Source organism: Marmota monax, unplaced genomic scaffold, assembly GCF_021218885.2.
Source record: "Marmota monax isolate L192 unplaced genomic scaffold, Marmota_monax_Labrador192_F-V1.1 WCK01_AAM20220418_F8-fsc00024, whole genome shotgun sequence".
Lineage (NCBI taxonomy): Eukaryota > Metazoa > Chordata > Mammalia > Rodentia > Sciuridae > Marmota > Marmota monax.
The window spans coordinates 1,869,786-1,883,127 of NW_026695224.1; the positions used below are offsets into that span (position 1 = coordinate 1,869,786).

At 36.7% G+C, this 13,342-nt stretch overlaps 2 protein-coding genes across 6 annotated transcripts in view; one reads left to right on the forward strand and one right to left on the reverse strand.

Moving 5' to 3' along the window:
- Itfg1 (integrin alpha FG-GAP repeat containing 1) overlaps positions 1-12,608 on the reverse strand; it is a 254,097-nt gene extending 241,489 nt beyond the window's left edge. Inside the window, exons 1-5 of one of the 2 annotated variants that reach the window (XM_046435181.2) lie at positions 12,228-12,608; positions 10,444-10,516; positions 7,322-7,467; positions 5,921-5,978; positions 4,610-4,684 (exon numbers count right to left, since the gene is read on the reverse strand). In XM_046435181.2, coding sequence (XP_046291137.1) covers positions 4,610-4,684; positions 5,921-5,978; positions 7,322-7,467; positions 10,444-10,516; positions 12,228-12,435 — 560 coding nt within the window. In that variant the 5' untranslated portion in view covers positions 12,436-12,608. The remainder of the gene's footprint in view (positions 1-4,609; positions 4,685-5,920; positions 5,979-7,321; positions 7,468-10,443; positions 10,517-12,227) is intronic. The other variant, XM_046435182.2, reaches the window with a different exon arrangement.
- A 62-nt stretch (positions 12,609-12,670) lies between these two features.
- Phkb (phosphorylase kinase regulatory subunit beta) overlaps positions 12,671-13,342 on the forward strand; it is a 225,231-nt gene continuing 224,559 nt past the window's right edge. For 2 of the 4 annotated variants that reach the window (XM_046435180.2, XM_046435178.2), the window contains exon 1: positions 12,678-12,822. In XM_046435180.2, the coding sequence (XP_046291136.1) occupies positions 12,747-12,822 (76 nt within the window). In that variant the 5' untranslated portion in view covers positions 12,678-12,746. Of the gene's footprint in view, positions 12,823-13,342 lie in introns of all 4 variants that reach the window. The other 2 variants (XM_046435179.2, XM_058576017.1) reach the window with 2 other exon arrangements.

Consider the following 13,342-nt stretch of genomic DNA (forward strand, 5'->3'; position numbering starts at 1 on the left):
AGATCTCCTTTGTTCTTGGATAGGCAGAATTAATATTGTCAAAATGACCATACTACCAAAAGCACTATATAGATATAATGTATTTTGACCCCCTGCCTAATGGAGGAAAAAATAATCCCAAATCTTCTTTATGTTAGATTAGGCCCCGACTTCCTTAGTAAGACTCCTATAGTGCAAGAAATAAAATGAAGAATCAATAAATGGGATAGATTGAAACTGAAAAGCTTCTTCTCAGCAAAAGAAACAATTAGTGAGGCGAAGAGAGAGCCTATAGAATGGGACCAAGTTTTTACCACAAGCACAGATATAGTACTAATCTCTAGGATATATAAAGAACTGAGAAAACTTAACACCCCAAAAATAAATAACCCAATTGATAAATGGGCTAACAAACTGAACAGACATTTCTCAGAAGATGATATACAATCAATCAACAAATGTATGAAAAAATGTTCAGTGTCTCTAACAATTAAAGAAATGCAAATCAAAACTTCTCTAAAATTTCATTTCACTCCAGGCAGAACAACAGCTATTAAAGAATACAAACAACAATAAGTGTTGGCAAGGACTGGGGAAAAAGGCACACTCATACATTGCTGGAGGGACTGCAAATTGATGCAACCAATCTGGAAAGCAGTATGAAGATTCCTTGGAAAGCTGGGAATGGAACCATCACTTGACCCAGCTATCCCACTCCTCGGTCTATACCAAAAGGACTTAAAAACAGCTTACTTCAGTGATGCAGCCACATCAATGTTCATAGCAGCACAATTCATAATAACACCAACTGTAGAAGTAACCTAGATGACCTTCAATAGATGAATGGATAAGAAAACTGTGGTATATATACAAAATGGAATGTTACTCAGCATTAAAAGATAATAAAATTATGGCATTTGCAGGAGTTGGAGAATATCATTCTAAGTGAAGCAAGCTAGTCCCAAAAAACCAAATGCCAAATGTGTTCTCTGATACATAGATGCTCATCCACAATGGGGACTGGGTAGAGCATGGGAGGAATGGAGGAACTTTAGGTAGGGCAAAGGGGAGGGAGGGGAAGAGAGAGGTATGGGGGTAAGAAAGACGGTGAAATCTTTAGAAACAAACATCTTTACCCTAGGTAGAGGTATGAAGATAGAAATGGTGTGACTCTACTTTGTATACAAGCAGAGACATGAAAAATTGTGCTCTATATGGGTACTACAAATTGAAATGCATTCTGCTGTCATGTATAACAAATTAGAATAAATAAATAAATTTAAAAAATAACTATGACATACCATTAAAGTAATCACAGCAATATAAAATTAAAAGTCATCTACTAAAGTTTTTCATTATTTCTTAATAATTTTTTTAAAATTATAGATGGACACAATACATTTAATTTATATATTTTCATGTGAGGCTGAGGATTGAAACCAGTGCCCCTCTCGAGGGCAAGTGCTCTACCACTGACTATAACCCCAGCCTTGTTGTTTGATTTTGAAATAAAAATATTTGGGTGACAGTGGGGAAATAAATGAATTTATCACAAGTAGCAAAGTTTAGGAAAAGAGAAAAGTTAGCAAATGGACGTCATATTTTCATGGAAATACTGACAAATATCTGATTTGTGAAATTCTAATAGATTGCTTTTACCAACAGTGTTAAAAAATATAAGTGGTATATAGGTTGAGAAGTGTAGGGATTGCCAGGGGAATGATAAAAAACCATGAATCATCCCCAAGCTACCTTTTTGGTTATGATTCTGAGTACTAATGTGGACTATAAAATTAAAACATTTCTTAAGGATTATCATTTGGTTTTATTTTGTGCCATAATTCCCAAAGTAATTTTCAATTTTTTTCTAAATAATACATGTTAATGGCTCAATATCACATTATTGTTTAAAGATGAATAATATGTGACAGAACATTATATTTTCCTTTAATAAAAATCATAGGTACAGGTGTTTGCATTTTAATATTAAAAACAATATTCTGAATGCTTGTGCAACATCAGTTTTAAATACCCTTTTACTTAAAATTCTAATTAATGATAACCTCACATCACTGCAGAAGCTGCTCTAACATTTAATAGGAAGGTGTTATACCTAAGTAATGTGGCACATTACTACATGATTTCAAGTGACTGTAAAGTGAATTTGAGGTGCAAAGAAAAGCTTTGCCTTTGATTATCTAACATACCATACTAAGGTAGCTTCACCACCCTTCCTATTCCTGCCAGAGAACCCCACTGTACCCATTACTTTAGATCCTTCTACTTATTACCACTGCCTTCTTAGTCTGACTGTATTGACATTTATTCCAGCTAAAGTGTTTCCAAAGTTTTATTTGTGGGTAGTCTCCTATTTCCAAGCATGTACTGGGTCAGGTTATAGGCATGTGCATGTGTTCCAGCCTAATCTTATGGGGGTACTCTGCTTAAAGATCATTATAGAGTTCCCATAAAGCTAAATTGCTGGCCAAATTTAACTAATTAAATTTAACAAATTTAACTTCTGTTTGACATAGTATTTAAGTTGCATAAAGCATAGTATTTAAGTTGAAAAAGGTAAATTAGGTTACTTAATAAATCAGGCAAGTTTACACTTCTTGATCAATAACATTGGGTTAACAACCAAGGTCTTCTGAGTTTTTAGAGTGTCAATGCTGATGGCTCTTTTTACTTACATAGCTATACATATATGTCTACTGTTTGTAAAACTGATTCTGTTATGGTTTGGACATTAAATGTTCTCTGAAGATTTGTTGAAGAGCCTGAGGCGCTATTAGGGGAGTGGTTATAGCCTTTAGGAGGTTGGGCCTTCTAGAGGAAAGTTGGTGCAGAGTGTTCTTAAAGGAGATATGTGAGCCTTGGTGTGTCTGTCTGTCTCTCACTCTGCAACTTGGTGGCTATGAGGTGAACAGATCTTCTCTGCCACATATTCCTCACCTTAACACAGACCCAGAAACCATGATGCCAACTGACAACTGAATGAAACCTCTGAAGCTGTGAGCCAAAATACCGTTCCCCCCGCTTTTTAAAATATTTTATTTTTTAGTTGTAGTTGAACACAATACCTTTATTTTATTTATTTATTTTTATGTGGTGCTGAGGATTGAACCCAGGGCCTCAAGTGCTAAGCAAGCACTCTCCTACTGAGCCACAACCCCAGCCCCCAAATTTTCCCCTTTTATGTTTTGTCATAGTAATAGAAAGCTAAAAAATGACCTAAATGTCATTTTCTTATTTTAGAAATTGCCTTCACAAGGACATATTCAGCTTTTGCTGGTATGTTGTCAACCTAACAATGCTATGGACAGAATTTATTTATTTATTTTTTGGGTGCAGGGGATTCAACCATTATATCCTGGTCTGTGCATGTTAAGCACTTGTTCTATCACTTAACTAAACACATAGCCCTGAGACACAGTCTTTTCTTTAAATTAGTATCAAGACAAAACTTACATTGAAATTTGTCTCTCAGAGTAAGTTTAGTAACTATTATTTAATATGTACCTGAAGTTTAAATGAGAGCTATTATAATAGAATATTATTCCAGTATATAGAACTGGAATAAAATGTATAAAAAGTGCAAGTGAACTTGTTTTTAAACAGAATAACTTTTAAAAGCTATGCATTTTGAATAAGTATTAGATAAAATATAAAATTCAGAACAAATGAGCTATGACACTATCACATGATATTCTAAATCATAATGATAGTAGAATTTTACTTTTTGAGTTATTAAAACAGTTGTTTCGCATGTTTTAATTTCTAAGGTTCAAACTATAACACATTAAGGATATTCCAATGATGTCTGATTAAAATGGTGATTATCATGAAATGAACCTGGCCAGACAAACCATCACATTTTCAATCACATGTGTCCATTTGAAGAAAGCAAAGACAAGCAGCTTCCTTTACTGTCCTAACCTGCTATGATCAGAATGGAGGGGCCTGTGTCTTCACCTCTCTTCACCTGTACTCAGTTCCTCCTAGACATGGCCACACAGGCAAATTAAGATCTGTTTCCAATTCATCTTTAAAGCAGGACTTAGTTTGTCAAATATTTTGCCAAGTATGTGGGAGAAAGTTTCTCATTCAAGATCCATAATAATTCTTTCAAAATTTACTATGATCAGCCTTGAAACACTATATTCTTTATGGAAAACCTTCAGAAAAAGTGAAAAGAAATTTGACATTTTCCCCTCAGAATACCTTAAACTTTGATAATTTTCACATCTACGTGAATCACATTTCATGACCAAGGTAAACTCTAATTAAGACTATAGCTATCCATCCTATTTAAATCAAAGTGTCCTATTTCTAAAAACACCTAATGAACCAATATTTAAATGAGGATCTATAAAGTTTGTATCTCTAATTCTCAAGGGGATAGAAGAACTAAGCAAGTTCTATACAGAAAGCAGTTATATAAGTCTAAATTCTTTGAAAAACCCAATATGTTGACCAAATGGTCTTTAAAATTTTTTTTGAAAACAAGGATTTCCAATCAGCTGTTTTTTTCACAATTGTTAAAGCAATTAGTTCATACAGATATGTAATTTCTGCAGCAGCAACAACACATACAATTAATTATATGGCTTTAATCATATTTACTCACCCTCCTAATAGTATCTGTGGTTGGCTGGATTCATTTGTGATACCAAATATATCAGGAATTAGATCACCATTGAAGCTGTAAAAAAATCATAAAAAACATTAAATAGCTATTTTATTAAAAAAGAAGAAAAAACAAAACTCTGGGAGGTCTGGTAGACATCACAATGTTCACCAGTGTTCTACTTATACTCAATAAAATGTCGGCAGAAGTAACACATATCACTTCCAAGCCAGTGTTTAGTCACTGTTGCTTGCTACTAGCCCTTACTAAGCATGTTACAATAATGTAAGAACATGCATTTTGGATGGTCTAGCTACAAATGTAGTGGGGTCTCTGATAGCCTACCTTTCTGAGCAATGTCACAGCAGCACCTACTGCTGACCTACAGTGGACACATTGTAGAGTGAACAAAAAAAAATAATAAAGTTTGTTGTGAGATTTTGGGATTGCTGTAACTTCTACATAATCTAGCCTACTCCTGAGGGATAAGGAGATGGTTTCGATTCCTAGAAAGTTATTTCTGAGCCATGACCCAACTTGTTTATTTAGGTGGATTTATTGAGAGGCTATAACTCCTCACATGCTCACATGATAACAATGCTCACATGATATAAAATTCCATACTATTTGTTGACTCTTGTAACAACAATGAAAAAAACACAAGCATGAAAGAAATCAAGGTGAGCACCCTTAAGAAGATTAACCCATGGATTTATCAGTCATGCTTCAAATGGTCACTGACCTACGGATAGGGTTTTAACAACTATAAGAAAGTTCTTAATGGAAGAAGAGGGCCATTTGTAGCTGTAGCTCCAAGAATGATTGCTACTGTATTATCAAAACATCCTGTCAGAAATTTGGAATAAATTATCCTAGTACGTGAGACTATTTTGAGGACAAACAAAACACAAAGGAAGAGCTGCAAAAAGGGCAAAATTTCTCTTTAATGTAAGAATCTTTCTATATTTCTAGAGGAAACCCTATATTCTTCATATCTGTCAATTGGGCATAAACAATTTTAATTAAAAACTACTCTCTTAGTTCTTTTAATAATGACATAACTACTAACATCGGTCCATTATGGATATATATGAAGCTATAAAAGCACAGATCTTCCTTTTTTCAAAATAATAAACTTCATTTTTCTCTCCTTCATAATGGCAAACCACCAACATACAATCAATAATATAGCCCTCTATTAGCTTTAAGAAACTAATTTAATGTCAATACTACTTAGCAAAGTAGCTTCTGTCATAAAAGATTATATTTGTAAATTTAAACCATTCCCAGGGAAGCAGAGTACATACTTACTCCATAATTAGTGGCTGATCTTGAAAAGTCCTATTGAGTATGGTCATATTGTTAGGATCTATAAAGAGAGAATACACGTAAATTAGTGGGCATTTATATATTATTTTTGATATTTACAGTTAGGGAAAATATTGTTTTATTCTTTGCAAGATTTGTTTCTAATTCATTCCAACTATTATCATTAATGAGACATTGTAAATCTAATTTCAGGATAAAATATTGACAGAGTTCATCCTATAGTGAAAACCAGCATGAGTTTTGTTTAAGATTCCTTCTAACTATCTGCCAATTCTCCTTTGTTTTTTTTTTTTTTTTTAGAGAGAGAGAGAGAGAGAGAATTTTAATATTTACTTTTTTTTAGTTTTCAGCGGACACAACATCTTTGTTTGTATGTGGTGCTGAGGATCGAACCCGTGCGCACATATGCCAGGCGAGCGCGCTACCGCTTGAGCCACATCCCCAGCCCGCCAATTCTTTGTATACAATTTAGCATTAAAGTAACTGACAATGAACAAGGTATTCGTGCACAGAAGCCAATATATGCAACACTATCTAACTCTGTTTTATCTATGCTCACTGACAAGCAATGCTTTGCACACAGTACTCCTTTAAATACTTCATAGTAATGAATGGATGATTATAAAGCATTGATTGAGATTATTATCTATAGTTCCAAATGTGACAAAGCACAACTGCATTTGCCTTCCTTGAAATCTGGCTCCATGAACAAAGTTTCTATCATTATTTCCTCTTCAGATAAGACTTGAAGGTTCATGGGTGGATATGGTTAGATAACTCTCAATCTCTACTTCAACTTTTTTGTGCTTTCCTGTACTGGGGAGTAGCAACCAAAAATAGTACTTCCTAGATATCCTTGCATCTAAGATATTGGATTAAGTTAAGCTTTGTCAATCATTTACACTTTGAGTTCTATCTCTGTATCTGCTCACTAATTTGAAAGTTTTAAGAGGTCATGTGTAGCATCCACTCTGCTGACAAGAATCATGGAAAGCACTGCATCACTGTGACAGCTATTTTGCAACTGACCACTTCTGATTATAGCTTTCTTAATGGCACTGAGAACTATTCCTGAGTATTTAACCCTGAATTTATTCTTTAGCTATCTCAACAATCTCACAAGCCATTAAAATCTTTTGATAAATCTTGTTTCCTTAAACTAATAAGAATGGACTTTGTTCTTTGAAATTGACCCCAGGTTGCTTCTGAGTTGAAAAAGAATAATGAGAACTTCTAAAAATTTTTTACAATTATTAACACCCAAGAACAGCATTTTGAACTGATTTCAGAACAATATTTCTGCCATATTTTCCTAAGACTATCAGGCATATTTTCCTACATCTTTCCAATGATAAATATTAAAAATTCTTAAAACACATTCACCTAATGTTTGATTTTGTCCCCAGAAGATAACAGCTCCTAATTCATTGTTGGCATGATTTTGGGGAAAATATGTTAGAAGGACATCCATTTGTGAATCACCATCATAATCCCCAGGAACTACACTTGTTATCAATGCACTGTGATTCCTAAAAGAAATAAACATTTTAAAATATTAGAGAAGTTACAACAGTAAAGGACATCTTTATATTTCTACCATAAAATATTTTCAATGCCAAATTGAAAACATCACAGAACTGATTAATCTTATTCTTTTCTTTATTATCACTACTTCTGTATGAAGACTACTTTGTTCTATAAGAATTGAGAATGAATGCAGAGCAGTCCTACAAAACAATAGATCTGAAACATACCAAGAGAAAACCTATCTATCTCTGTACCTGCCAATATTAAACATTGGCTAATACAGTCATTTTAGTTAGTTCTTTTGTCAAAAATACTAAGCTATTTGGATAGTGTTTGTAATAAGTGGAGGAGCATAACTGCTAAAGCAACAAAGAATATCAGTGTGACCTATCAATTAAGATATTTGTAAGACATTTAACTTGGATTTTAATGTACATTCAAAACTTATAATAAAATTAAGGATTTTATTTTTCATTTTTATATATTTTTTTTAGTTGTAGATGGACACAATACCTTTATTTTGTTTGTTTCTATTTCTATATGGTTTGATCAAACCCAGCACTTCATGCATGCTAGGCAAGTGCTCTACACTGAGCCACAACCCTGGCTCCTTTTGAAAGCTAGTCTGAATTCACAAGGGAAAACAAATTTTTATGAAATCTGATAATTCGCTATCCAAACATATATATCTAATTTTATATTTTTAATAAAATAATTCTAAAACTATTTATATTAACCTTGAACACTTAACATCCTGGAGTCTTCTCATAATGTTGTCTGAATGATCAACCAAAAAATAGGGCTTATATTACATTTATATTTAATTCTACTTAGAGCAAATAGCAAGACAACAAACTTCCAATTAGACGATGTATAATTATTTTTTAAATGCATGCCCCCCCAAAAAAATAAATAAATAAATGCATGCCCTTCTCCCTCTCAATCACCATGGTAAGAATTAATAGGTGTATTTCTAGAAAGTTTCAGACGTTAAGGATTTAAGTAATAGCAGAAGGTAAGGTTTTGGCCTTAAGTTAAAAACAGGGAGTTAACAGAAAGTTCACAAACAAAACAAAACAAAACCAGTCTGATCATTGCCCCTACCTCCACCCCTGGCATGCCAGCCAAAGAGGAAAATATATAAAGGACAAGATAGAGTATAGAAGTCCCATCATGCAAAGAATTTTCAATTAGCGCTTTAATGACTTAATCAAAGATGAATAGACTATGAATATTAAAGAAAGCAAAAATAAATAGCAATGTGAAAGAATGTGAAGAAAACAGAGCTAATGAAGGGAACCAAAGAAAACTTCAAAATTACAGTTGAAGCCAGAAAAGAAAAGTATGATCATAAAAACAAACAAACAAACAAAAACCCATCATGCTAAGGTGCTAAGGGATAAAAATAGAAAGAGAAGAAAGAAAACTTCGGAAATAAAAAAATATCACAACTAACATATGGAAGTCTTAGAAGATAAAGTACAGAACCCCTCTCAGAAAACAAAACAAATAAAAACCAAGATGACCAAAGTAAAAACAAACAAAAAGATAAAGGAACAGGGATGAATTGAGCAAATCAATAACCAACTGGTAAGAATTTCTTAATGAACAACAAGGGCCCACCTATGCCCAACAGAGCAAATGAAAAACAATCTGTATCTAAAAACATCACCAAGAAATTAGAGCAAAAGGGATAAAGAAGAGACTCTATAGCTTCCAAAATATACAAGTCACATTTGAAGGATTAGGATAAACAATAGGACTAGATTTTAAAAGAACCCATGAAGCTAAGATTCTCCTCATGGAACTGAGTTTAAACTCTATGCTATTTATGATAGCTCCTACTCTGCTCTGATTCCAGCTTCCTAGACTATGACTCTCCAAAGTGTACCATCCTGTTCTGTCAGGCAAAATTTTTTTTTTAACCTCTTCTTCATAACATGTTGTCTTTACTACCATCTCTTTCTCTTTCTTAAAAGATTCTTACTATTTTTTTAATTGTTTTATGTTGTAGACACACATCTTTATTTTATTTCTTTATGTGGTGCTGAGAATCAAACCCAGTGCCGCACACATGCTAGGCAAGCAAGCACTCTACCACTGAACCACAACCCCAGCCCACAATGTTTTTTATTGGAAGAAAGCATTAGGGAGAGCATTATAGCTATACATATTGATGATATTTATTTCTACATATTCATATATGTAAACAATATAATTCTTTTAAAGGCAGTGTCCCTAAACTTGAACATCCTCACCTAAATTTACTCATATTATAGTCAAGCTAGAATTCAGTGACTCTCTGGAGGTGCTACTTTGGCCTGCAATGAGCCATCTCTTTCCCCTTAAATACATAATTCCTCATTTCCTATAATTTCAAAATTGTGATGGCTCACTATCATTTGTGGTGGGGGACACTGTTTCATACAATGCCAACCATGAAAAAGAAAAATAAGATTAGATACTTTTTCAAAATTCAGATAATTTCATTTCAAAAGACTGAATTGAATTCCTTCAGAATCTACCTTAATAACTAATCAACTATTAGTCAATTAAAAAGTTAAGACAGAAGTCATTGATCTGCAAATTACACTCCCTGTTTCCCATGCAAAACGATGTTAACCTGAAGAACCTCATATAATTAATCTACTCCCACAGGCATGCTCTGGATGAGGAACAATATCTAATACATCCAAGAAAGCCTGTTAGACTGCAAAGGAATGAAAAATGTTCACATAGGAATAGATCTCATTCCACTCAAATTTATTTCTTTTTATTTTTTAAAGAGGAAATTATTTTAAACTTTAGTACTTTCATTATCTTTCTTGACTAATTACTTACTACTCATACCTTTTAACTAGTAGTTTTGTGTCACATCACAGGTGAGAGTGAGTTCATAAACAACCCAACCAGGTAATCCATATCAATAATTTTGCTAATGACTAAATGTTTAAAAAAACGTATAACTTTGTACTTACTTGAAGGATATCTTTACTTTGGGTTTAAAATAGGGTGCATTCTGGTCTGCCAAAAAGACGATTAAATCATTTTCTAAAAGAAGAAAATACATGATGTTAGAAAAATGTTTCCTGGTAAAATATTCATCCAATGGTTATAAACTTTCTGGGCACTGTTGTCAACAAGAAAACTTACTCTATTCCAGTTCATGTACACTTTCAAAGATAGCCCTATTAATCTAACGGGATGGGAACTTAACAGTATATCATAAGTTTAATATTCAAAGAAGCAGAGGAAGGATAACCATAAAAATACATAGTTGGATCAAGACAAACCAAAGTCAGTGGATTCTGCCAAGAGTCAGATGGGCTGACATTAAAAAAAAAAAAAACAAACAAAGAATATCCCTTAAAACTGTACTATTGTGTAACAGTGAGACTCTGAATTTAATTCACAACAAAAACAAAACAACAAAAAACCCTATATTATACCATACTATATATCAATCCCAGTGCTCCCCACGTCCATGATGTTGTTCTTTTAAAAGGTCATTTAGCTCATCACAGAACTTTAACTCTTGTTGTAGATATTTGACAACATGGACACAATAAAACATTTAAGCAGCAATAACTGAATCCTCCAAGACCCTTCTGCTCTGGCTCCTATAAAATCATCTCTGAGGTTGATGCATTCTTGGAATTCAATTAGCATTCAATGAGATAGACTTTTAAAACCATTTAAGAAAGGACAGGCCAACTACCATCTACCAAGATTGGATGAAGTAGTTACTTGTTTGGCAGCATAAACACTTCTTGCAAAATGGGGAGTCATTAAAAACAGGAAAAATATCCAGAGTCCACAAGAGGTCCGGATCCTGTCAGTCAGGCTCTGCACTAGCTCCTCACTTTCTTTATGGCCTTGACCTTTATGCAATACCTGCTTTTATTGGTACTCAAGAATGTTAAGATCCCTTCTATGCCCACTGTCAGCATCAAGATTTTTTTGGGGAAAAAAAAAAAGGTCTTTGTGATGGTTAAAGCAAATAACTTCCAAGAACCACAAAGTTGGCAAAAAAAAAAAAAAAAAAAAAAGCGCAGATTTGGAAGATTAGGGTGGTGAAGGTAATGAGAAAGAGTCAGTTGTGCACTAACGACTAGGGAGTCCATGAGGTAGAAGAGTTTGTAGTTTGTGAAGACTTTCTCAATAAAGCTCTGGGTTTATTAGTGGTCCTTGCACAACGTTTGTGAAAGGGATGGAGTGTTTGGGGCCTTAAGAGGTTACAGTAGCTTCAGAGAAAACTGAAACCCTGACATAGGGGGAGGGATTAGTTAAATGGGGAAGCAAAGATAAGTCCTCTATGAGAAGAAACTGTGAAGTTGCATCTTCTGTTCATCAAAGGGGAAACCTGAAGTAAAGCCAAAGCAAATAAAGAGGCCTTAAGAACAGACGGAGAGGACAGCTACAAAGACTCTTGGGAATCAGGAAGGACTCTGAGAGGCAGGTGATTCCACGGGGACGAGTGGGGTGCGTGACTGAAGGCCGCGGGCTTCTCAGGAAAAATATGGGGTGTTGCCAGGGCTTTGAGGGGCAGGTCAAAACGTGAAGTGACCGGGACAGAACCCGGGGTTGGAAAAATGGAGAAAAAGGACAAGCTGTCAAGGATGCTGGAGATAAAGGGAGGGCCACAGGGCTAGGAGAGAAGGACTGGGTAATGCAAGAGGACCGGCTACGGGAACAGGGGATGTGGAGAACACCGGGAGGGCACACGGACAGCGGAGAGAGGGAGGGCCGGGCAAGCACTGACTTTCCCGCAGCACGAAGAGGTCCGTCTGCTTGTCGGAGTTGAGGTCCCCGAAGGCCGCCAGGGTGCCCCAGGCCTCAGCCCCAAAGAGTTCGGCCGTGACGTTGTGCAGCGCTCGTGCCGGGACCGGCCCGACTCCCAGCAGAGCGAGCCCAGCAAGGAGCGGCGCCAGCAGCGCCCAGGAGCTCGGCAGCCGGCCCGCCGCCGCCATGGCAGCCCCTTGGCCCCCGCCCGCCGGCCCAGCGCCGCGCTTGACGGCAGCCGCAAAGCACTACCCGACCGATCAAGACAGAAAGGACGCAGCCTTGAGGCGCTTTCGAGCCGCAGACGACTTTCCACGCCTTCTCGCGACAAGGGCTGCCCCTCTGACGATAGGGAAGCGTGGAGCTGGGGTGAAGCGCGCCTTCGCGCTCACTTCCGGCCGGCGCGCCTCTCGACAGTGTCGCGCGGGGGGGCGGGGCCGGGCGGGTGGTGCACACAGGCGTCCCCCAGGGCTTTTGCCAATTCAGTGGCCGCAGCCCGATGGCCGGGGCGGAGGGTCTCATGGCTGATGTGAGCTGGAAGGTCTTGGAGCGAAGAGCCCGGGCCAAGCGCTCAGGTTTGGCTGGCTGGGGCGCCGCTCCCTACCCCCGCACAGTGGGTGGTTCCTCCCCTTAAGCACCTTGGGCGAGAGGGAGGTGGGGGTCCTGGGATTGAACCTGTTGGATGTGAATTTTTCCTTAGAAAGTCGGCGGCGGCCCTGCCTTTGCTCCCGATGTGCACCCCGCCCCCAGCAAAAAAAGAAAAAAACAGGTGGCGGCCCTCCCGTCTAGTTTTGTTTCTCTCCCGATCTATTCCGTATTTCCCCTCAGAAAGTAGCGGCTACACGACTTCTCATGGAGTCTTGCCCCTAGAAATCAGGCGGCGACACATAACTGGGAAACGGACTATGGCTTCCCTCTGTGTATTCTATCCACAAAAGCCAAAGAGCTTCAATTTTAGATTTTGACCCTAAAAACGTGGCGACTGCTCGTTGCCTTATTTCATACTTCCCTTTTATATTCCCATTAGTTTTAAGCTGTAGCCAGTTATCTATGTGACAGATATTGATGGAGTCGGTGGCTGGGGCCACAAAGTAA